We start from the raw sequence: 24,163 nt of genomic DNA on the forward strand, positions 1-24,163 counted from the left end.
AAATTATACTTTATTATTTAACTAACTGGATTTGAACTTAGAAGAAAGTTCTCCCAAAAGAATCCTCTTCATTAGTTCACATAGGAGATAAACAGAACTTAATCCAAAGCTATCAGTAGAGAAAAAGCATTAAAAAGAGCAAATTGAAGTGTAAAATGTTTTTAGTCTGCAAGTTAAAAATGTAACCCAAAAACAATCTCACCAAAGAGAGGATTTCTTCAGACTTCTGGGCTCTTTGCCTTTCCAAAAGACAGGGCCATTAATCTCTTCTTTGACTTAAAAAAAAAAAAAAAGCCAGTTGGTAATTACATACTTTACTTGAGTTTACAAAGGAAACATAGTTACATGTATTGATTTAATGACTGTTTATAAATTCTCACAAAAACTTCCAAGACCAAAATTATAAGATAGGCAGCATGATGGAGCAAAAAGAATCTTGGCTTTGATGTTAAAACACGTACTCAAGTTCAGACTCTTGGGAAATATGAACTTTGCCAGTTTATTGCTCTGGCCTCAGTATTTTCATTTATAAAAATAAGCATGATAATTCTGAAAATGAATATGAGATAATGTATATAAAAATGATGCACATCAATGCAACCCCTTTCAAAATACCAACAGCATTCTTCAATGAACTGGAACAGATAGTTCTAAAATTCATATGGAACCACAGAAGACCCTGAATAGCCAAAGCAATCCTGGGAAGGAAGAAGAAAGCATGGGGGATCTCGCTTCCCAACTTCAAGCTCTACTACAGAGGCACAGTAATCAAGACAATTTGATTCTGGCACAAGAACAGACCCATAGACCAGTGGAACAGAATAGAGAGTCCAGATATTAACCCAAGCATATATGGTCAATTAATATATGATAAAGGAGCCATGGATATACAGTAGGAAAATGACAGCCTCTTCAACAGCTGGTGTTGGCAAACTGGACAGCTACATGTAAGAGAATGAAACTGTATTACTGTCTAACCCCATACACAAAAGTAAACTCAAAATGGATCAAAGACCTGAATGTAAGTCATGAAACCATAAAACTCTTAGAAAAAAACAGGCAAAACTCTCTTGAATATAAACATGAACAACTTCTTCATGAACATATCTCCCTGGACAAGGGAAACAAAAGCAAAAATGAACAAGTGGGACTATATCAAACTAAAAAGCTTCTGTACAGCAAAGGACACCATCAGTAAAACAAAAAGGCATCCTACAGTATGGGAGAATATATTCATAAATGACATATCTGATAAGGGGTTGACATCCAAAATATAAAAGAGCTCATGCACCTCAACAAACAAAAAGCAAATAATCCAATTAAAAAATGGGCAGAGGGGCTGAACAGACACTTCTCCAAAGAAGAAATTCAGATGGCCAACAGGCACATGAAAAGATTGTCCAAATTGCTAATCATCAGAGAAATGCAAATTAAAACCACAATGAGATATTACATCACACCAGTTAGGATGGCCACCATCCAAAGGACAGACAACAACAAATGTTGGTGAGGATGTGGAGAAAGGGGAACCCTCCTACACTGCTGGTGGGAATGTAAAATTAGTTCAACCATTGTGGAAAGTTGTATGGCGGTTCCTCAAAAAACACAAAATAGAAATACCATTTGACCCAGGAAATCCACTCATAGAAATTTACGCTAAGAATGCAGCAGTCCAGTTTGAAAAAGACATAGCACCCCTGTATTTATTGCAACACTGTTTACAATAGCCAAGAAATGGAAGCAATATAAGTGTCCCGTCAGTAGATGGATAAAGAAGATGTGGTACGTATACACAATGGAATATTATTCAGCCATAAGAAGAAAACAAATCCTACCATTTGCATGAACATGGATGGAGCTAGAGGGTCTTATGCTCACTGAAATAAGCCAGGTGAAGAAAGACAAGTACCAAATGATTTCACTCATCTGTACAGCATAAGAACAAAGCAAAAACTGAAGAAACAAAACAGCAGCAGACTCACAGAACCCAAGAATGGAGTAACAGTTACCAAAGGGAAAGGGACTGGGGAGGATGGGTGGGAAGGGAGGGAGAAGGGGAATAAGGGGCATTACAATTAACACACATAACATAGGTGGGGATCACAGGGAAGGCAGTATAGGACAGAGAAGACAAGTAGTGGCTCTATAGCATCTTACTATGCTGATGGACAGTGACTATAATGGGGTATGTGGTGGGGACTTGATAATGGGGACAATCTAATAACCACATGTTGTTCTTGTAATTGTATATTAATGATACCAAAAGAAAAAAAATGATGCACATGATGCCTATTCAATAAACACTAACTTAAAGTAAAAAAGAACCAGTCACAACTTAACATCCAGAAAAGTGTCATGTCCTCCCCATTATATGAGTATATTTTCTGTGTTTATTTGGAGGAATAAATAATAATAATAATACCTAATAACTATTCTGAACAAGAATCAAATTTACATTTCTATAAACTACTGCAAGGTAGCAGTATTAGCTACACATTCTAACCTCCAGCAGAAACTCAGCATTCATTCCCTGTCAAGCCACTCCCTATTCCTGCAGAAGAGTTGAGTCAGGGATGCACAAGCCATGCATAGAGCAAGGGAGAGGAAAAAGAAAAACAGAGCATTGCTTTAGGGGTGTAGAGACCAAGAGCAAGCCACCCCAAGAAGTGCCACTTGGACAAGCAGATTTTTTTTGAAAGCTGAAAACCATCAAGGCCCATAAGACTCAGAAAGCAATTTGACCTTCTGCCCCCCCAACTGCATAAAAATAATTTAGATGGAGGAACCACTCCAGGAGATCTGTCACCATAGATAGCTATATCATAATATAAACTAGGTGTGGTAAATAAGGACATGGATGTGGTTAAGTCTGTTAAAATTGCACTCTCTGCTCCCTGCCCCCTATTGTTTCTGTGTGGCCCAGCAAATATTTGTTTATCAAACATTTTCTCTTCATATTCCTGCGAATTCCTTCCCTTTTCCTTTGACATCTCAGACCTCTAGCCCCTTCTCCTTGGCTCAGGGTGACCTGGAAAGCTCATCTCCCTGACTGTCTTTGGAACCCATGTCTGTGGCTCGCCCCATATGTATATAATTAAGCTTTGGTTTTGTAACTGTGGGGAGAGGGAATCCTGTGGCAAAATACCTCTAAAGCCAAAATCAGCCAAAGGGAGAAATAAAGTTTAAAACCCGTTTATTGCTTACAAACTGCAGTCCAGAGCCGTCTCTCTTTCCTGCTCCTGCAGAAGCAAAACCAGCCCTTCCCCTAACCTCTCAGGTTCTGATAAGCCCTCCATGGCCCAGGTAATTACCCATTGATAAGGAGATGGACTACCTTTCCCTGCCCCTTAGGAATGCCTATTGACATGCAGATGCACTAAAGCCAGGGGAGATGTTCTAGAAATATTACAATTTTACCCACATGTTTTTTTCTTCTGTTAATCTGTCTCATGCCAGTTTAATTCTTAGACCAGCCAGAAGAACCTCAAGGTGTACAGGAAATTTCTTCCTCCCCATCAGGGGATTTCCCTGGCTCTCTTAGCTCCTTCCTCCCTTGGCTTGCTTGCTTCCCTTTCCTCTTTCCTCTCTGCCTCTTTTTTCAGTTTATTTTTCTTCTGACATAAAATTTACATAAAATAAAAAAATACAAAATCTTAAGTGTCCTTTTGCTGAGTAAATGTACCTGAAATTAAGGGGCTAAAAACTCAATTCATTCTAGAGCTTTAGCTGCTAATAACATTTCACCACTGTCACTCTGCTCCCCTCAGCACTGTTCATTTTAGAGTTTAATAACCATCCTCTTTCATCTACACATAAAAAATACAATTCAGAGTGCTGTGGCCTATATTAAGACACGTGTTCATAGAGGAAAGTCTGGATTTTAGTGTACCTCCAGAAAAGTAGGGCCAATTTCATATGCTGTTAAGTGTGATGATTAAACCAAGCATCTTTACTACAAATGATTTGTAATTTTGTGCTTCCTTTGTTAAGATGATCTAGTTCATTGGAGTTGTGAGCACCTTTGCCACATGACAAATACTCCCTAGGGTTTCACCCAAGAGGTTTGGAGTAAGTTCTAATAATTATCTTTATGCTCAGTAGTTACTGTGTGCTGCTGCTTTAGGTATGACATAATCGTTATTACCATTAAGGGCTCTAGTAATGACTTTTGTCAAATAGATGGTCAGACAGGCTTCAGCCTGTCTCCTGTTTCAGGATCACATATTACACAATGTCTAGGAGGTAAACCACTGGGATCCTATGCATAAAGCAGTACCTAACCCAGGGTGCAAGCAGCTTGGAGGAGAACACAAATCGGAACACATCACTGTTGGTATGCTGGGAAGGGGGATGGTTTTCTTCCCTCTACTGTGTGCTACGTGTGACTCCCTGTGACACTGGCAGTTTTGTGTTTCCAAAAGTCCCTGTGCAGAAAAGTCAAGTAGTGACTGTGGCATCTTACTACACTAATAGACAGAGACTTCAGTGGATTTGGGGGGGATTTGATAATATGTGTGAATGTAGTAACCACAATGTTTTTCATGTGAAACCTTCATTAAGAGTGTATATCAATGATACCTTAATAAAAAAAAAGTCCTTGTGTAAAAGTTGTGTCAAATGGTACCTACAGAGATGAAAGTAAAGAGCTGGTTTGTGTATCAGGGTGGGTGGGCACATATGTGTGTGTCATTCTATGAACAGCTATGTGCATGAACACAAGACACGTTTTTTTAAAAAACTCTTTATTGCTTTTAACATCATATGCAAAGTTTCTAGGAATTCAAAAAACTTCTACCTGTAACTGGCTTCTTTAATGTGTTTTTATCTTCTTATACATGTTGGAGGAAGAAAGTCAGGAATAATTATGCTTGTGAACAAGGATAAATATGCATTTAAGGCAACCAACACCAGTTAGATATCCTAATTAGTACAACAAGAGACCTGGTGAGCGACCGGGGATTTAATAAGCCTGCTAATTACAACTTCTACAAAAGTTGCCATGCCATAGAGTGTCAGTGCGGAAGAGTGCTTGTCCATGAGAGTTTATCAACACCGGACAACTTTCTCATACCTTGGAGCTATTCAGTACTCAAAAAGGCTCTGAGTCTGACTTGGAGCGAAGTATAGTGAAGGGTGAATGGCTGGCATGGGCTGATCTAACTCACTAACCAGGTGTCAGAAGTAGGAGGGCCTCTCCAGGAGGCCTCTTGGACTCATTCTTCCCTTCCTCTAAGCTAAGGATGTGATCTTAACAGCTGACTGTTTTCCTGCTGTGTGCCCACATTATTTTGTGTTATACAACAACCCTCTGAAGCTTGTATTAGAGACAAGGAAACTGAGGCTTACAAAGGTTAAATGATTTCCAGTCACACAGTGGGGAAAGGTGAGAGCCAGGATTCAAATCTGAGCTCAGCTGAATCCAAAGTCCATGCTCTTTTGCTCTGCTTTTCACCAACTCCCAATTACAGGGATTCATACCCTAAAAGGCTCCATTACATACATATACATTTCATATACATATATGTATATAATAAAATAAGACCATGAAAATAAACAGTGTAAGGATGAACTATATATTCTGTTCTAGTTTTATCCATTCATCCTCCGACTTTTAAAATTTCCTCACGAGAAGCCGTTAGGTAAAGCCCAAACTGTGAAACAGAAAAGCAGAGCAGCTCTGCTTGAGCTGGGTGAGCACTGGGTGCCCTGACTGTTCATCCTCTCCTCTCCCCACCACACTGTGGATTTTCTAGATCTCCTTGGCTACAGTAGGAAGATTACCTGCATCAGATGCTGAGCTCCCTAAAAACAAATCAAAAGATGACTTTCATCTTCTTATCTAAGTGTGCATCATACAGTTCTTGTGAACAGATTCCCAACAAATATTTTTGAATGAAGAGTGAGTGCTGTTAATAACAATAATAACCTATAATTATCAGGGTAGGACCTGTGGCTTTCCTTGCTGATAGGAGGCCAAAAGTTCACAGAGATTACTTTCTAAAGCCAGTTTCACAATCTAAAGCCTGCTTCACCAGGTTTTTTCATTAAAATCCATGGTTGTTAATAAGGTTATTAAAATCAAATGAACTGACCAAATGGAATCCAGATTCTATCTCATTCTTTTTTTAAGCAAATACTTAGCACACCTTTTTATCTCTTTTTCTTTATTTCTTCACTCTCCCTGCCTCCCTTCTTTCCATTCTTCTCTTTCTTTCTACATGTCCTTACTCATGGCAAACTATGCCCAGGCATTTTGGTGTTGCTCAATTGGTCATCTCATCCTCTGTATAAAGAACATTATCTTCTCCGCATCACTGTCAGGGAAATGCACGTCAAAACCACAATAAATTATCACCTCACACCTGTACGAATGGCTATTATCAAAAAGTCAAAAGATAACAAGTGTTAGCGAGGAGGTGGAAGAAAGGAAACCCTGTGCTCAGCTAGTGGGAATGTAAATTGGTGCAGCCACTATGGAAAGCTGTATGGAGGTTCCTCAAAAAACTAAACTTGTAACTACCATATCATCCAGCAATCCCACTTCTAGGTATATATCCAAAGAAAATAAGATCACTGTCTCAAAGAGATAACCATAACTCCTGTGTTCACAGCAGCACTATTTTACAATAATCAAGACATGAAAAAAAAATTAGTATCCAGCAAGAGATGAATTGATAAATGAAATTGTGTGTGTGTGTGTGTGCACAATATAACTTAACCATAAAAAAAGAAAGAAATCCTGCCATTTGCAACAACACAGATGAGCCTAGAGGACATAATGCTAAGTGAAATGAACCAGAGACAGAAAGACAAACACTATATAAACTTACTTATATGGAATCTAAAAATACTGAACTCATAATAACAGATAGTAGAATGGTAGTTACAGGGGCTGGGGGTTGGTGGAGGGAAAGGTAGATGTTAGTCAAAGGGTACAAAGTTTAAGTTATAAAATTAGTTCTGGAAACCAAAGTGTACAAGATGGTGACTGTAGTTAATAATAATATATTGTGTACTTGAAATTTGTAAAGAGTCATCTCAAGTTTCTCACCACACACACAAAAAAGAACTATGTTCAGGTAATGGATATCTTAATTAGCCTGACTATGGTGAAATGATAACTACATCAAAACATCACATTTTATACCTTTATAATTTTTATTTGTCAATCATACCTCAGTAAAGCTGTGGAGGAAAAAAAGAATATTATCTTTTTTGTCTCATAAACATCTTTTCTTGTGACACTTTAAGAAATATATACCTTTTTTGTTGTTAGAATTGGCATGATGAGCTGGAAATAAGAATTTCCTGACTCCTCTGGCTCTTTCACACTCTTTTTTCAAAACAGTTGAAGAATAGATGATACGAATGTGTTGGTTGATTTCTCTGTCTAGTGGACTCAAAAATTCTGGGTAATCATCAATCTAAAAAAAAAATTAATTTAACTGTTTGAAGACAAATACAACTGCTTATCTGTTCCAGAATAATAGATCCCCTAAATTTAGGACAAGTTAAGCTTCATTTTGTCTTTTTATTTTTTTCCCTCAGAAATCTGTCCTCTTCTTGTTAGGTTGCCCAATTCTTTCTCTGTTTGTTTTAGTCCTTAGGAAAAAATGTGCTCAGAAAGGGAACCCAAGAAACTTAACACTATAGGGTTGCCAAATAAATAGTAACAATGTTTATGCTTGTTAAAATATCTCCTCCCACCTTCCATTTTGAAAATAGGTTTCTTAAAGAAGTCTCAAAAATGTATAATGACTTGGGTTTAAACTATGCAGGGTTTTTTCTATGCAGGAGACAAGTCCATTTTAGGGAACAGCCTACAGAGACTGTGTGAATACCAACATTGAGGTTTGAGCTACTGGAAGTTTCCTGTTCCTGGATAGCTTTCTCTTTTCTCCAAAGTGATCTGTTTCTATTCTTGATTAAAAAGGGAAAAGGTCTTGATAAATACGTAGGATTTTTAGATCTTCTCTTTAATGACCTACTTCCCTTTATATGACAGGTAGGCTGCAATAGCATATGACTGAAAAGCTAAGAGTAAAGCAAAGAATCACCAGAAGCATATTTAAAGCCATTAATTCAAGCATTAAGAGGAGTCCTCTATAGGCGTTTTGCAAGTACTCAGCATTTGGGAGAGGATTAAAGATGGTAGCGTGAGAAGGGAGACAGAAACCTCCTCCCCAAACCACATATAATATGAAAATATAGTTAATACAACTAAACCTGAAGGAGCAACAGGAAAGAAGGCTGTGCCAGACTGCATACACGTGGAGAAAAGAAAAGACCTCACAGAACAGGGTAACATGCCAAACAAAGCTGTGATCCAGCCGGACCCAAGCCCATCCCCCACCCCAGCTCACCAGAGGATGAAAGAGAAATGGGGAGTGGGGGCAGAGAGGGGGTGGAGGCCTAGGACTGCTGAACACCCAGCCCTGGAGATCTGCTCTGGGAGCATGAACATTAATTACATGGTGCTCTGGAGATTAGTGGGGTTGGAAAGCTAAAACAGGTTGAATACTTGGAGAGACTGAGATTCCAGCTGCTTGTGGAAAACAGGGATGCACATCCAGCCACTCTTGGAAAAAAGAAAGGCAGGCAATCTGAGAGACTTTCTAACAGTGAGAGGGCTGCTAAAGGGGCAAGGAATGCACAGAGTTTACTGCTCAGGAGAAAGGACAGGTAGACAAAATTGTTCAGGAGCACTCTGCCCAGCATATTGGGAACTTTCAGGAGCTTCAGGCACTCCAGCCCCCTGGCTAGCTACGCAGCTCCAAGGCCCCCCACCATGATACACAGCCAGCTGTGCGTTTCTCCCGGCCAGCACCAGCTCAAAAACCAGCTGCACCCACCATTGAGCCAGGCCAGCCAGAGAGAGGCCCTGCCTATGGCAGCTACAAGAGCAAAGCATAGAGGCTTCTCCCTGTGCACTTGGTCCACTGGCCCTGACAGTGGAGTTGGCATTGCAGCCGGGAAGCAGGAAACAGCTCTCTCCTACCAAAAGGCACCAGTGCTGCTCACCTGCAACCCCTGCCATCCCTCCAGGGGCTTAGCAGCCCCAGAGAGTAGAGCTTCTGGGCACTAGAGGACACCACTTACAAATATGAAACATCAAAGGAACCTGGATCAAACCAAAGTCCCACAAAAACCAGAAAGAGGGCCAACTGAAACTGAACTCATCAATCTTCCTGAAAGAGATTTCAAAATAAATATCATAAACATGCTCACAGAGCTAAAGAAAAATATTCAAGAGCTTAGGGAAGAATTCAGGAACAAGATTTAATCATTAAAGAATACAGTATCTGAAATGAAACACACAATGGAGAGATTTAAAAGCATTTGGGTTCAAATGTTTCCAGAGATTATCCAGTTTCATCCTCTCTTCACAAATATCTGAAGGAAGTATCAAATAAGAATAATAAAAATTTTTAAAGTTAATTCAGAATAGTTGAAGACAGGAAGATGGATTAATGAAACGCTATCAAGATCTACTCAAATTTAATTTAAAAATTATTTTCAAATATATAGAGTAATTCCAACCAGACTAAAGAAGCATAGCCCAGTGGAGGTCTGCAGAGGAGGTGCTTTAGTTATTGTTTCATACTTAGCATAGGATTCTCTTTGGCACAAGTCCTCGTAAATGCCTGAAGTTATTTGAAACCTGAAAAATTATGTTTATAAAATTAGAATTATACATATAGCTGAGTTTTCTGTTTTGTATAACTCTGTATTATAAGTATTTTCCTCTTGCCTTTGTCAGGAAAAAATATTAAAGGCTTTGAAATAGGCAAAAAATATTTTCTATATGTTCTCTACCTTTTATTATCTTTGAGCTGTTTTAAAACTCTCTAAGTTGTAAAAAACTGGTAATAATGCAAATGATTTTGCTCATACTGTTACAAATTGATAATGTCTAGTAGATTACTGATTATTGCCCTTTGATAGGGAGAATAGCTGTTGGCTATCTTCTCCAGTGAGATTTTGTGTTTCTGTGTTCATTAATCTGAAATAAGCTTTTTCTGTATCTGTGTATCTGTAATTTAGAAGAGCCTTTAATTCTTATTGTGTTAGTGGGCAACCTTTTCCTATTTCTAGAAGGTACTAGTAAATTAATTATAAGGACTCTTAAAGAAGCTCTGTTCTGATGGCTTTTATAGAGATAAATACACTTACGTAAGTAACATTTTTTTGTGATTCCCTGAAAATAAGTACACTTAACATATAATATTTTAAATATTCTATACATAAAAAATTACTATTATGAAAATAAACACTAAGAAGTCATTAGAATATGATCATGTAATTAATGTATGTCTTTGACAAACAAGACTAATTTAATGGTTTTGGTGTAAAAACAACTGAATCTCAGATTTATTGTGTAACATAAAAAATACATGTATTTTACTCTGCTGGGTTTTATTTTTCCTAAATTTATACAGATTTACTAATCAACTAAGCTAACACTATTCATAAATAATGTTAACAGTTATAAAAATTTAAATTCGTGCTTAAAAATTTTTTTTGCAAGGGCTTTATCATCTTTGTTTTGCATGCCATAGGAATAACCAAATTTTCCAGTCAGTTGTTTATCTTTCATATGAACCCTTTTACATTTGATATCAAATCTTTTACATTTGAAAGATCTCAATGATAAACTAACCACAGCCATTTGAAGTCTGTCTTCTACAGATAGGTTTTTGTTTTATTGTGATACTTACTTGAAGGTTCTACTGTAAGCAAAGAATTAGAGTTTGTGTCTGTAACAAAGGACAGTCTCGAAAAATAATTGAACCAGGTTCTTCAAGCAGAACACTTTAAAGCCAAGCTAAATTAGGCAACTTTCAGACTATACCAGTGGGCTGAATGAGGATTTCTAGGACTCTATTAGGTCAAGAAGCAGGTGACTTTGTGAGATTCCTGACACAAAATATACCAGAACAAGAATTAACTTTATAGGACTAAATGAAAGTGATAAGGGAAATTTTATTGTGGTTATTTGCTTGAAATATTATGGATGTTGTTTTCTCGGGATTAAAGATGGCGGCAGGAGAGGTGAGACAGAGAACTCCTCCTAAAACCACATATAACATGAAAATATAATTAATACAACTAATCCCGAAAGAGCAACAGGAAAGAAGGCTGCACCAGACTGTATAGACCTGGAGAAAGAGCAGACCTCACGGAACAGGGTAACATACCAAAGCTGTGACCCAGCAGGGCCCAAGCCCTTCCCCCACCCCAGCTCACCAGCAGGAGGAAGAAAAACAGACCAGGGAGGGACTGGAGGCCTGGGACTGTAGAACACCTAGCCCTGGAGATCTGCTGTGGGAACACTAACCTACTTTGCACAGTGCTTTCATGATTAGTGTGGTTGGAAAGCTAAGACACGTGGAATACCTGGAGAGACAGAGATTCCAGCTGCTTGAGGAAAACAGGGATTCATATCCAGCTGATCTAAGCATGCAGTCTGAGAGACTTCCTAACAGCAAGAGGGCTACTAAAGGGGCAAGAATTGCACAGAGCTTACTTCTCAGGAAAAAGGACAGGTAGACAAAATTTTGAGGTGCACTCTGCTCAGCAAGTTGGGAGATTAAACCATCTTCAGGTGCTCCATCCTGCTGGCTACCTGTGCAGCTCCAAGGCCCCCCACCGTGATACATAGCCTGCTGGGACTTCCTCCCGGCTAGCCTGCACCTGGCTCGCAAACCAGCAACCCATGCTCCAGTGTCAGGCCAGCCAGAGGGAAGCCTCGCCTATGGCAGCTACAAACACAAAGCATAGAGGCTTGCTCCTGTGTGTTTGGCCCACTGGTTCTGGCAGTGGAGACAGGGATAGCAGCTGGGAAGCAGGAAACAGCTTTTTCCTACCCCCAGGCAACAACATGGCTCCCCTATGACACCCAACATTGCTCCAGGGGCTGAGCAGCTCCAGAGAGTAGAGCACTACTCTCGGGGCACTAGAGGGCACCACAGACAAATATGGAACATCAAAGGAACCTGGTTCAAACCAAAATTATGAATACACCTGAAAAAGATTCAAATGAAATTGACCTCATGAATCTCCCTGAGATTTCAAAATAAAAATCAGTAACATGCTCATGGAAGTACAGAAAAATATTCAAGAACTCAGGAACGAAGTTAGGACAGAGATCCAATCATTGAAGAACACAAGGGAGGGTATTAAAACTAGATTAGATATGGTGGAGTAGACAATAAATGAAATAGAAATTAGAGAAGAGGAATAAAAAGAAGCTGAGGCACAGAGACAAAAAAGGATCTCTAAGAATGAAAGAATACTGAGAGAATTGTGTGACCAATGAAACAGAACAATATTTGTATTATAGGGGTACCAGAATAAGAAGAAGAGAGAAAAAGGTATAGAAAGAGTCTTTGAGGAAAGAATTGCTGAAAACTTCTCAATCTGGGGAACAGATAGTCTCTCAGGCCATGGAGGTGCAACACAAGGGACCCAAGGAGGACAACACCAAGACATATAATAATTAAAATGGCAAAGATCAAGGATAAACATAGACTATTAAAAGCAGCTAGAGAAAGAAAGAAAATCACATACAAAGGAAAGCCCATCAGGCTATCATCAGACTTCTCAGCAGAAACCTTACAGGCCAGAAGGGAGTGGCATGATATATTTACTGCAATGAAGCAGAAGGACCTAGAACCAAGAATACTATATCCAGCAAGACTATCATTTAAATTTGAAGGATGGATTAAACAATTCCTAGAGAAGTAAAAACTGAGAGAATTAGCTCCCACAAACCATCTCTACAGTTTATTTTGGAGGAACTGCTATAGATGGAAGTGTTCCTAAGGTTAAATAGCTGTCAACAGAGGAAATAAAAAGGGATAGACAAAGAGTACAGACTATGATACCTAATATATAAGAATGGAGGAGGAAGAAAAGGATGGGGAAAAAAACCTTTAGATAGTATTTGTAATAGCATACTAAGTGAGTTGAGTTAGACTATTAGGTAGTAAGGAAGTTAACCTTGAACCTCTGGTAACCATGAACCTAAAGCCTGCAATGGCAAAAAGTACATACCTATAAATAATCACTCTAAATGTAAATGGTCTGAATGCACCAATCAAAACACATAGAGTCACTGATTGGCTTAAAAAGCAAGACCCAACTAAATGCTGCCTATAAGAGAAGCATCTCAAACCTAAAGACATGCACAGACTAAAAGTGAAGGGATGGAAAAAGATATTTCATGCAAATAATAGGGAGAAAAAAGCAGGAGTTGCAGTAATTGTATTAGACAAAATAGACTTCAAAACAAAGAAAGTAACGAGACAAATAAGGATATTACATAATGATAAAGGGGTCATCCAACAACAGGATATAACCATTATAAATATTTATGCACCCAACACAGGAGCACCAACATATGTGAAACAAATACTAACAGAATTAAAAGGGGAAATAGAATGTAATGCCTTCATTCTAGGAGACTTCAACACTCTACTCACTCCAAAGGACAGATTAACCAGACAGAAAATAAGTAAGGAGACAAAGACACTGAATAACACATTAGAACAGATGGACATAACAGACATCTACAGAGCTCTACACCCAAAAGCAGCAGGATACACATTCTTATCAAGTGCACATGTAACATTTTCCAGAATAGACCACATACTATGCCACAAAAAGAGCCTCAGAAAATTCAAAAAGATTGAAATTGTACCAACCAATTTCTCACATCACAAAGGTATAAAACTAGAAATAAATTGTACAAAGAAAACAAAAAGGCCCAAAAACACATGGAGGCTTAACAACATGCTCCTAAATAATCAATGGATCAATGACCAAATTAAAACAGAGATCAAGCAATATATGGGGACAAATGACAACAATAGCACAACCCCCCACCTTCTGTGGGATGCAGTGAAAGCAGTTCTAAGAGGGAAATATATAGCTATCCAGGCCTATTTAAAGAAGAACAATCTCAAATGAATACTCTAAATTCACAATTATTGAAACTGGAAAAAGAAGAACAAATGAAGCACAAAGTAAGCAGAAGGAGGGAAATAATAAAATTCAGAGAAGAAATAAATAAAATTGAGAAGAATAAAACATTAGAAAAAAATCAATGAAACCAAGAGCTGGTTCTTTGAGAAAATAAACAAGATAGACAAACCCCTAGCCAGACTTATTAAGAAGAAAATAAAATATACACACATAAACAGAATCAGAAATGAGAAAGGAAAAATCATGACGGGCACCACAGAAATACAAAGAATCATTTGAGAATACTATGAAAATCTATATGCTAACAAACTAGAAAACCTAGAAGAAATGGGCAACTTTCTAGAAAAATACAACCTTCCAAAACTGACCCAGGAAGAAACAAAATCTAAACAGACCAATTAACCAGCAACAAAATTGAATCGGTAATCAAAAAATGACCCAAGAACAAAACCTCTGGACCAGAGGGATTCACCACTGAATTCTATCAGACATTTAGAGAAGACATAATACCCATTATCCTTACACTTTTCCAACAAATAGAAGAGGAGAAATATTTCCATACTCATTCTATGAATCCAGCATCACTCTAGTACAAAAACCAGGCAAAAACACCACAAAAAAAGAAAATTACAGACCAATATCCCTGATGAACATAGATGCAAAAATACTCAACAAAATATTAGCAAACCAAATTCAAAAAATGCATCAAGAGGATCGTACACCATGATCAACTGGGATTTATCCCAGGGATGCAAGGATGGTAAAACATTTGAAAATCCATCAACATCATCCACCATATCAACAAAAAAAAAAAAGACAAAAACCACATGATCATCTCCATAGATGCTGAAAAAGCATTTGACAAAATACAACATCCATTCATGATAAAAACTCTCAACAAAATGGGTATAAAGGGCAAGTACCTCAACATAATAAAGGCCATATATGACAGACCAACAGCCAACATCATAGTTAACAGAGCCTGAAAGCTTTTACCCTAAGATTGGGAATAAGACAAGGATGCCTTCTCTCCCCACTTTTATTCAACATAGTACTGGAGGTCCTAGCCATGGCAATCAGACAACACAAAAAAATAAAAGGCATCCAGATTGGTAAGGAAGAAGTCAAACTGTCCCTGTTTGCAGATGACATGATATTCTACATAATAAACCCTAAAGAACCCACTCCACAGACAGGATTAAAGATGGCAGCATGAGAGGTGAGACAGAGGCTTCCTCCTAAAACCACATATAATACGAAAATATAATTAATACAACTAATCCTGAAAGAGCAACAAGAAAGAGGGGTGCACCAGACTGCATACACCTGGAGAAAAGAATAAACCTCATGGAACAGGGTAACATACCAAAGCCATGGCCTGGTGGTACCCAAGCTCTTCCCCCATACCAGCTCACCAGCTGGACAAAGAGAAACCAAGCAGGGAGGGAGTGGAGGCCTGGGACTGCTGAATACCTAACTCTGGAGATCTGCTCTGGGAGCACAAACCTACATTTCATGGTGCTTGCATGGTACTCTTGTGATTAGGGGGTTAGAAAGCTAAGACAGGCAGAATTCCTGGAGAGACTGAGATTCCAGCCACTTGTGGAAAGCAGGGATCCAGATCTGGTTGCTCTGGGACAAAAGAAAGGCAGGCAGTCTGAGAGACGTCCTAACAGTGAAAAAGCTGCTAAAGGGGCAAGGATTGCACAGAGCTTACTGCTCAGGAGAAAGGACAGGTAGACAAAATTGTCTGGGTGAACTCTGCCCAGCAAGTTGGGAGCTTTCATGATCTTCAGGCACTCCAGCTCCCTGCCTGGCTACACAGATCCAAGGAACCCCTCTGTGATACACAGCCTACGGTGCCTTCCTCTCGCCCAGCCTCACCTGGCTCACAAACCAGCAAACCCTACCCTGGCATTAGGCCAACCAGAGGGAAGACCTGTCTACAGCAACTACAAATGCAAAGGATAGAGGCTTATACCTATGTGCTCAGCCCACTGGTTCAAGTAGTGGAGACAGGCATAGCAGCCGGGAAGCAGGAAACAGCTCTTTCTTCCCCGAGGCACCAATACCACTCCCCTGAGACACCCGACATTGCTTCAGAGGCTGAGCAGCTCCAGAGAGTAGAGTTTCTGGGCACTAGAGGGCGCCATATACAAATATGAAATGCTGAAGGAACCTGGTTCAAAGTAAAATTATGAATACAACACCTGAGAAAGATTTAAATGACATCAACTTTGTGAATCTTCCTGAAAGGGATTTCAAAATAAAAATCATTAACATGCTTATGGAGGTACAGAAAAATATTCAAGAACTCAGGATTGGATTCCGGTTGGAGATACAATTGTTGAGGAGGACAATGGAGGGTATTAAAAGCAGATTGGATATGGTGGAGGAGACAATAAATGTAATAGAAACTAGAGAAGAGGAATGCAAAGAAGCTGAGGCACAGAGAGAAAAAAGGATCTCTAAGGATGAAAGAATATTGAGAGAACTGTGTGACCAATCCAACAGGAACAATATCCGACTTATAAGGGTACCAGTAGAAGAAGAGAGAGAAAAAGGGATAGAAAGTGTCTTTCAGGAGGTAATTGCTGAAAACTTCCTGAATCTGGGGAAGGAGATAGTCTCTAAGGCCATGGAGATCCACAGATCTCCCAACACAAGGGACCCAAGGAAGACAACACCAAGACATACAGTAATTAAAATGGCAAAGATCAAGGATAAGGACAGACTATTAAAAGCAGCCAGAGAAAGAAATAAGATCACATACAAAGGAAAGCCCATCAGGCTATCATCAGACTTCTCAGCAGAAACCTTACAGGCCAGAAGGGAGTGGCATGCATGAAGTAATTAATACAATGAAGCAGAAGGGCCTGGAACCAAAATCACTTTATGCAGCAAGATTATCATTTAAATTTGAAGGAGGGATTAACAATTTCCAGATAAGCAAAAGCTAAGAGAATTTACCTCCCATACAGCTAATGAATAAAACAAATCCTACCATTTGCAACAACATGGATGGAGCTAGAGGGAATTATGCTCAGTGAAATAAGCCAGGTGGAGAAAGACAAGTCTCAAATGATTTCACTCATCTGTGGAGCATAACAACAAACAAAAACTGAAGGAATGAAACAGCAGCAGACTCACAGAACCCAAGAATGGAGTAACAGTTACCAAAGGGAAAGGAACTGGGGAAGATGGGTAAGAGGGGAGGGATAAGGGAGAAAAAGGGGTATTATGATTAGCACACATAATGTACCAGTGGGGGGACATGGGGAAGGCAGTATAACATAGAAAAGAAGTAATAACTCTGCAGCATCTTACTGTGGATGGACAGTGACTGTAATGGGGTATATGGTGGGGACTTGATGATGGGGGGAGTCTAGTAACCATAATGTTGCTCATGTAATTGTACATAAATAATACCAAAATTAATGAAAAATTTTAAATTAAAATACTACTTAAAAAATACAAAAGGGTACCCCTTAATTTTTATTTTCAATATTTTGTGAACAATTTCATGTTTACCTTGTACCTTGGTATCATGGTTCAGATAACTTCTGTCAGTTTTAATTTGAGAAAATAAAAGAACCCTAAGCTTTCAGCAGTTGAATATCAGATGATTTCTAATTTATTCAATTCAAATCATCATGGATATTTTTAAGTTCCTACTGCACAGTGCAAAATTGAAACATACAGAATATAAGATGGAGTTTCTATTTTTGAAAAGCTTAAAATCTTCTGGTTATTCAGTCAATGAGAACTTTTTATTTAAATAACCTACTGTGTACTGAGACAACTGTAGCCTAGAGGCTCTGGAGCCAGACTATTTGGGTTCAAATTCTGGTTCTGCCACTTAAGGGATAACCTAAAGTTATCAGGTTCCTTACCTGTAAAACTGCACTAACAGTATTATCTGGGATTGTATAACAACCCCAATTTAAGTTAAGTGAATAGAACAGAAGTTGAGTGACACATATAGCAAGCACTCAGTAAAGGTCAGGAATTTGAGGTAGGCATTAAAGCTGTTCACAAGTATTCCTGTTCTCCATAAGCATGTGGAATGCATGCCTGGTAGGATCACATTTTCCTGCCCCCTTTTAACTTGGGCACGGCCATATGCCTGACTCTGGCTAATGAAATGTGAGAAGTGACATGTGTCAGTTCTGGATAGAAGCCTAAAACCCAATACATAATTTGCCCAGTTAATTTCCTCCTGCCATGGTGATTAAGTAATCATGTGCTGAGTGGAGTCTCTGATACTATATGTGTGACTAAGAATTACATATCTTGTGACTAAGGTGAACAGGGAGAGCCTCTTGCTAATTCACAGTGAGACACAGACCCTATGTTGTGTTAAAGCTCTGAGACTTTGGGGTTGTTAGTGCTACTTCACCTAAGCTGTCTTGACCAATATACATCTTTCATTCCAGTCACTGGGCATACACCAGTGAATCAAACCAATAAAAGGCCTGTGTTCATGGAGTTTCTCAAGACTTGAATGCATAATCCAAGCTATTCTATGCAAACTAGTAAGAAGCCAAAATGATGGATAAGAGTTTATCACCTCTTTCTGCCTCCCATAGTGACAGCTTTGAAATGCTACAGATAAGTCCAAATAGAAGGGGAAAAAATGTTAAAGAAGAAAAGAAGCATCCATAACAGATCTCATCTAAAATCATTATATACTTCTTATATAACTCTTACTACCAAAATGCATGACTCAGCTAAACAACACAGGGATCATCTTATACAAGCACAGAGGAAGCATGAAGCAGGCTGAACCTGAGCATCAGGAGACCTGTGAGAATTTACTCTGGCTCTGTCACTAACTGGCCAACACGACCCTGGCCAGTGTGATGATTTGTCAACACTGGAAAATAAGGAAATTGGATCTCCTCCTGTAGGAGGTAAACTGTATGATGTACCTGAGCATCCATTCATCCATGCTTCCAACTGACAGATAATTACCAACCATCCACTATTGTGTCATGGTGACCAGGGATGAACAAGACAGACAAGGTCCTCCGCTCATAGAGCTTACATTTACTCTGCAAGATAGACAATAATAAGTCATTAAACAGGTTAATTTTACAATGTAGATAGTGACAAGTGCTTTGAAACAGATGTGGTGTGATGGGGGAATAGTACTTTAGAGTGGTTACATGCTGCATCTCTGTGGAGATGCTGCTACATTTGGAAACGCAGCTGATGAGAAGGGATCAACCCTCTGAAGACCTGGAGGCAGAGTCCCAGACGGGACGGCAAGGGCAAAGCCCCCGAGGGGTTAAAGACGAGTGTGAGGAGCACAGAGGAGTGGTAGGTGAGTCCGAGATGGAGAGGTCAGTCATGGAGGCTCTTGTAGGAACAGGAGTTTGGGAGCTTATGGAGGTTTTGCAACAGAAGAGAGGTATAGTTTAATTTACAGGTTATGTTTAAAAAGATCATCCCAAAAGCTATGTAAAGAGGAATTGGTTTGGTGGCAATTTCAATAGTCTAGGTAAGGGATTGGACAAGTGGCACCAGAAAAAGGAGTAAGAAAGGTCATAGTTGGATGTATTTAAGATAACAAGTGACAGGGTTCAGTTACGTGCTAGCCCTTGGCATACTAAATATTTTGAACTGAGGGAATTTGAGAAAATGGCAAATGTGGAACGTCTTTGATCTTCCCGCACCCTCCTCCCCTGAAGCAGGTGGTGAGGCCTTGTGGGGGAGTTGTCCTCTTTACACTCGGAGGAAAGGCTCATACTTCTCTCCAAGACAGGGAAGATGAGAGGAATCCAAACAAAAAGGCCTTGCTAACTTTCCCCAGTTTATTATCCTTAGTTCATACCCCCTTTTCTGAACTATGACATTTTTCCATGACTCTCCATTCTTCTTCAAGCCTAATATTAAATACACACAGGTTTAACTGTTTCTCTCATTTTTTTTTGCCATCATTAATCTACTATATGAAGAACACATGTTTACCAGGCTCCCCCCTCACCAAGTCCCCCCCACGCACCCCACTACAGTCACTGTCCATCAGTGTAGTAAGATGCTGTGTAATCACCACCTGTCTTCTCTGTGTTATACAGCCCTCCCTGTACCCCCCCCAACACTATACATGCTAATCATAATGCCCCCTTTCTTTTTCCCCACCCTTATACCTCCCTTCCCACCCATCATCCCCAGTCCCTTTCCCTTTGGTAACTGTTAGTCCATTCTTGGGTTCTGTGATTCTGCTGCTGTTTTGTTCCTTCAGTTTTTCTTTGTTCTTATACTCCACATATGAGTGAAATCATTTGGTACTTGTCTTTCTCTGCCTGGCTTATTTCACTGAGCATAATACCCTCTAGCTCCATCCATGTTGTTGCAAATGGTAGGATTTGTTTTCTTCTTATGGCTGAATAATATTCCATTGTGTGTATGTACCACATCTTCTTTATCCATTCATCTACTGATGGACACTTAGGTTGCTTCCATTTCTTGGCTACTGTAAATAGTGCTGTGATAAACATATGGGAGCGTCTGTCTTTTTCAAACTGGAGTGCTGCATTCTTAGGGTAAATTCCTAGAAGTGGAATTCCTGGGTCAAATGGTATTTCTATTTTGAGCATTTTGAGGAACCTCCATACTGCTTTCCACAATGGTTGAACTAATTTACATTCCCACCAGCAGTGTAGGAGGGTTCCCCTTCCTCCACAACATTGCCAACATTTGTTGTCATTTGTCTTTTGGATGGTAGCCATCTGTACTGATGTGAGGTGATATCTCATTGTGGCTTTAATTTGCATTTCTCTGATGACAAGCGATGTGGAGCATCTTTTCATGTGTCGGTTGGCCATCTGAATTTCTTCTTTAGAGAACTGTCTATTCGGCTCCTCTGCCCATTATTTAATTGGATTATTTGCTTTTTGTTTGTTGAGGTGTGTGAGCTCTTTATATATTTTGGATGTCAACCCTTTATCGGATCTGTCATTTATGAATATATTCTCTCATACTGTAGGATACCTTTTTGTTCTATTGATGGTGTCCTTTGCTGTACAGAAGCTTTTCAGCTTGATATAGTCCCACTTGTTCATTTTTGCTTTTGTTTCCCTTGCCCGGGGAGATATGTTCAAGAACAGGTCAGTCGTGTTTATGCCTAAGAGATTTTTGCCTATGTTTTTTTCTAAGAGTTTTATGGTTTCATGACTTACGTTCAAGTCTTTGATCCATTTCAAATTTACTTTTGTGTATGGGGTTAGACAGTGATCCAGTTTCATTCTCTTACATGTAGCTCTCCAGTTTTGCCAGCACCATCTGTTGAATAGACTGTCATTTCCCCATTGTATGTCCATGGCTCCTTTATCATATATTAATTGACCATATATGTTTGGGTTAATGTTTGGAGTCTCTATTCTGTTCCATTGGTCTGTGGCTCTGTTCTTGTGCCAGTATCAAATTGTCTTGATTACTGTGCCTTTGTAGTAGAGCTTGAAGTTGGGGAGTGAGAACCCCCTCCCACTTTATTCTTCCTTCTCAGGATTGCTTTAGCTATTTGGGGTCTTTGGTGTTTCCATATGAATTTTTGAACTATTTGTTTCACTTCATTGAAGAATGCTTTTGGTAATTTGATAGGGATTGCATCAAATCTCTGTATTGTTTTGGTCAGAATGGCCATTTTGACAATATTAATTCTTCCTAGCCAGGAGCATGGGATGCGTTTCCATTTGTTAGTGACCTCTTTAATTTCTCTTAAGAGTGTCTTATAGTTTTCAGGGTATAGGTCTTTCACTTCCTTGGTTAGGTTTATTCCTAGGTATTTTATTCTTTTTGATGCGATTGTGAATGGAATTGTTTTCCTGATTTCTCTTTCTATTAGTTCATTGTTAGTATACAGGAAAGCCACAAATTTCTGTGTGTTAATTTTGTATCCTGCAACATTGCTAAATTCCGATATTAGTTCTAGTAGTTTTGGAGTGGAGTCTTTAGGGTTTTTTATGTACAATATCATGTCATCTGCAAATAGTGACAGTTTAACATCTTCTTTACCAATCCAGATTCCTTGTATTTCTTTGTTTTTTCTAATTGCTGTGGCTAAGACCTCCAGTACTATGTTAAATAACAGTGGGGAGAGTGGGCACCCCTGTCTTGTTCCCAATCTCAGAGGAAAAGCTTTCAGCTTCTCACTGTCCAGTATGATGTTGGCTGTGGGTTTATCATATATGGCTTTTATTATGTTCAGGTACTTGCCCTCTATACCCACTTTGTTGAGAGTTTTTATCATGAATGGATGTTGAATTTTGTCTAATGCTTTTTCAGCATCTATGGAGATGATCATGTGGTTTTTGTCTTTCTTTTTGTTGATGTGGTGGATGATGATGATGGATTTTCAAATGTTGTACCATCCTTGCATCCCTGGGATGAATCCCACTTGGTCATGGTGTATGATCCTTTTGATGTATTTCTGAATTCGGCTTCCTAATATTTTGTTGAGTATTTTTGCATCTACGTTCATCAGGGATATTGGTCTGCAGTTTTCTTTTTTGGTGGGGTCTTTGCCTGGTTTTGGTATTAGGGTGATGTTGGCTTCATAGATTAAGTTTGGGAGTATTCCCTCCTCTTCTATTTTTTGGAAAACTTTAAGGAGAATGGGTATTATGTCTTCTCTGTATGTCTGATAAAATTCTGAGATAAATCCATCTGGCCCAGGTTTTTTTTTCTTGGGTAGTTTTTTGATTACCACTTCAATTTCGTTGCTGGTAATTGGTCTGTTTAGATTTTCTGTTTCTTTCTTGGTCAGTCTTGGAAGGTTGTATTTTTCTAGGAAGTTGCCCATTTCTCCTAGGTTTCCCAGCTTGTTAGCATATAGGTTTTCGTAGTATTCTCTAATAATTCTTTGTATTTCTGTGGGGTCCATCGTGATTTTTTCTTTCTCGTTCCTGATCTGTTGATGTGTGTTGATTCTCTTTTTCTCTTAATAAGTCTGGCTAGAGGCTTATCTATTTTGTTTATTTTCTTGAAGTACCAGCTCTTGGTTTCATTGATTTTTTCTGTTTTATTCTTCTCAATTTTATTTCTTCTCTGATCTTTATTAAGTCCCTCCTTCTGCTGACCTTAGGCCTCATTTGTTCTTCTTTTTCCAATTTCAATAATTGTGACTTTAGACTATTCACCTGGGATTGTTCTTCCTTCTTTAAATATGCCTGGATTGCTATATACTTTCCTCTTAAGACTTCTTTCACTGCATCCCACAGAAGTTGGGGCTTTGTGTTGTTGTTGTTATTTGTTTCCATATATTGCTGGATCTCCATTTTAATTTGGTCATTGATCCATTGATTATTTAGGAGCATGTTGTTAAGCCTCCATGTATTTGTGAGCCTTTTTGCTTTCTTTGTACAATTTATTTCTAGTTTTATATCTTTGTGGTCTGAAAAGTTGGTTAGTAGGATTTCAATCTTTTGGAATTTACTGAGGCTCTTTTTGTGGCCTAGTATGTGGTCTCTTCTGGAGAATGCTCCATGTGCACTTGAGAAGAATGTGTATGCTGTTGCTTTTGGATGTAGAGTTCTATAGATGTCTATTAGGTCCATCTGTTCTAGTGTGTTGTTCAGTGCCTCTGTGTCCTTACTTATTTTCTGTCTGGTGGATCTGTCCTTTGGCGTGAGTGGTGTGTTGAAGTCTCCCAAAATGAATGCATTGCATTCTATTTCCTCCTTTAATTCTGTTAGTATTTGTTTCACATATGTTGTTGCTCCTGTATTGGGTGCATATATATTTAGAATGGTTATATCCTCTTGTTGGACTGAGCCCTTTATCATTATGTAATGTCCTTTTTTATCTCTTGTTACTTTCTCTGTTTTGAAATCTATTTTGTCTGATACTAGTATTGAAACACCTGCTTTTTTCTTCCTGTTGTTTGCATGAAATATCTTTTTCCATCCCTTGACTTTTAATCTGTGCATGTCTTTGGGTTTGAGGTGAGTCTCTTGTTGGCTGCATATAGGTGGGTCTTGCTTTTTTTATCCCTTCTATTACTCTGTGTCTTTTGATTGGTGCATTCAGTCCATTTACATTTAGTGTGATTATTGAAAGATATGTACTTATTGCCATTGGAGACTTTAAGTTTGTGGTTACCAAAGGTTCAAGGTTAACTTCTTTACTGTCTTACTGTCTAACTTAACTCGATTATTGATCTATTATAAACTCT

At 38.8% G+C, this 24,163-nt stretch overlaps 1 protein-coding gene and 1 long non-coding RNA gene across 2 annotated transcripts in view; one reads left to right on the plus strand and one right to left on the minus strand.

Moving 5' to 3' along the window:
- The window catches only part of LOC130679095 (uncharacterized), a 173,400-nt gene that overhangs the window by 132,769 nt on the left and 16,468 nt on the right, over nt 1-24,163 (plus strand). The gene's annotated exons all lie outside the window — the stretch shown is intronic.
- Nucleotides 1-24,163, minus strand: part of C10H12orf56 (chromosome 10 C12orf56 homolog) — a 106,705-nt gene that overhangs the window by 75,926 nt on the left and 6,616 nt on the right. Inside the window, exons 2-3 of the mRNA XM_036894932.2 lie at nt 7,262-7,424; nt 203-275 (exon numbers count right to left, since the gene is read on the minus strand). Coding sequence (XP_036750827.2) covers nt 203-275; nt 7,262-7,424 — 236 coding nt within the window. The remainder of the gene's footprint in view (nt 1-202; nt 276-7,261; nt 7,425-24,163) is intronic.

This window comes from Manis pentadactyla, chromosome 10 (assembly GCF_030020395.1).
Source record: "Manis pentadactyla isolate mManPen7 chromosome 10, mManPen7.hap1, whole genome shotgun sequence".
In the NCBI taxonomy this organism is placed as follows: domain Eukaryota; kingdom Metazoa; phylum Chordata; class Mammalia; order Pholidota; family Manidae; genus Manis; species Manis pentadactyla.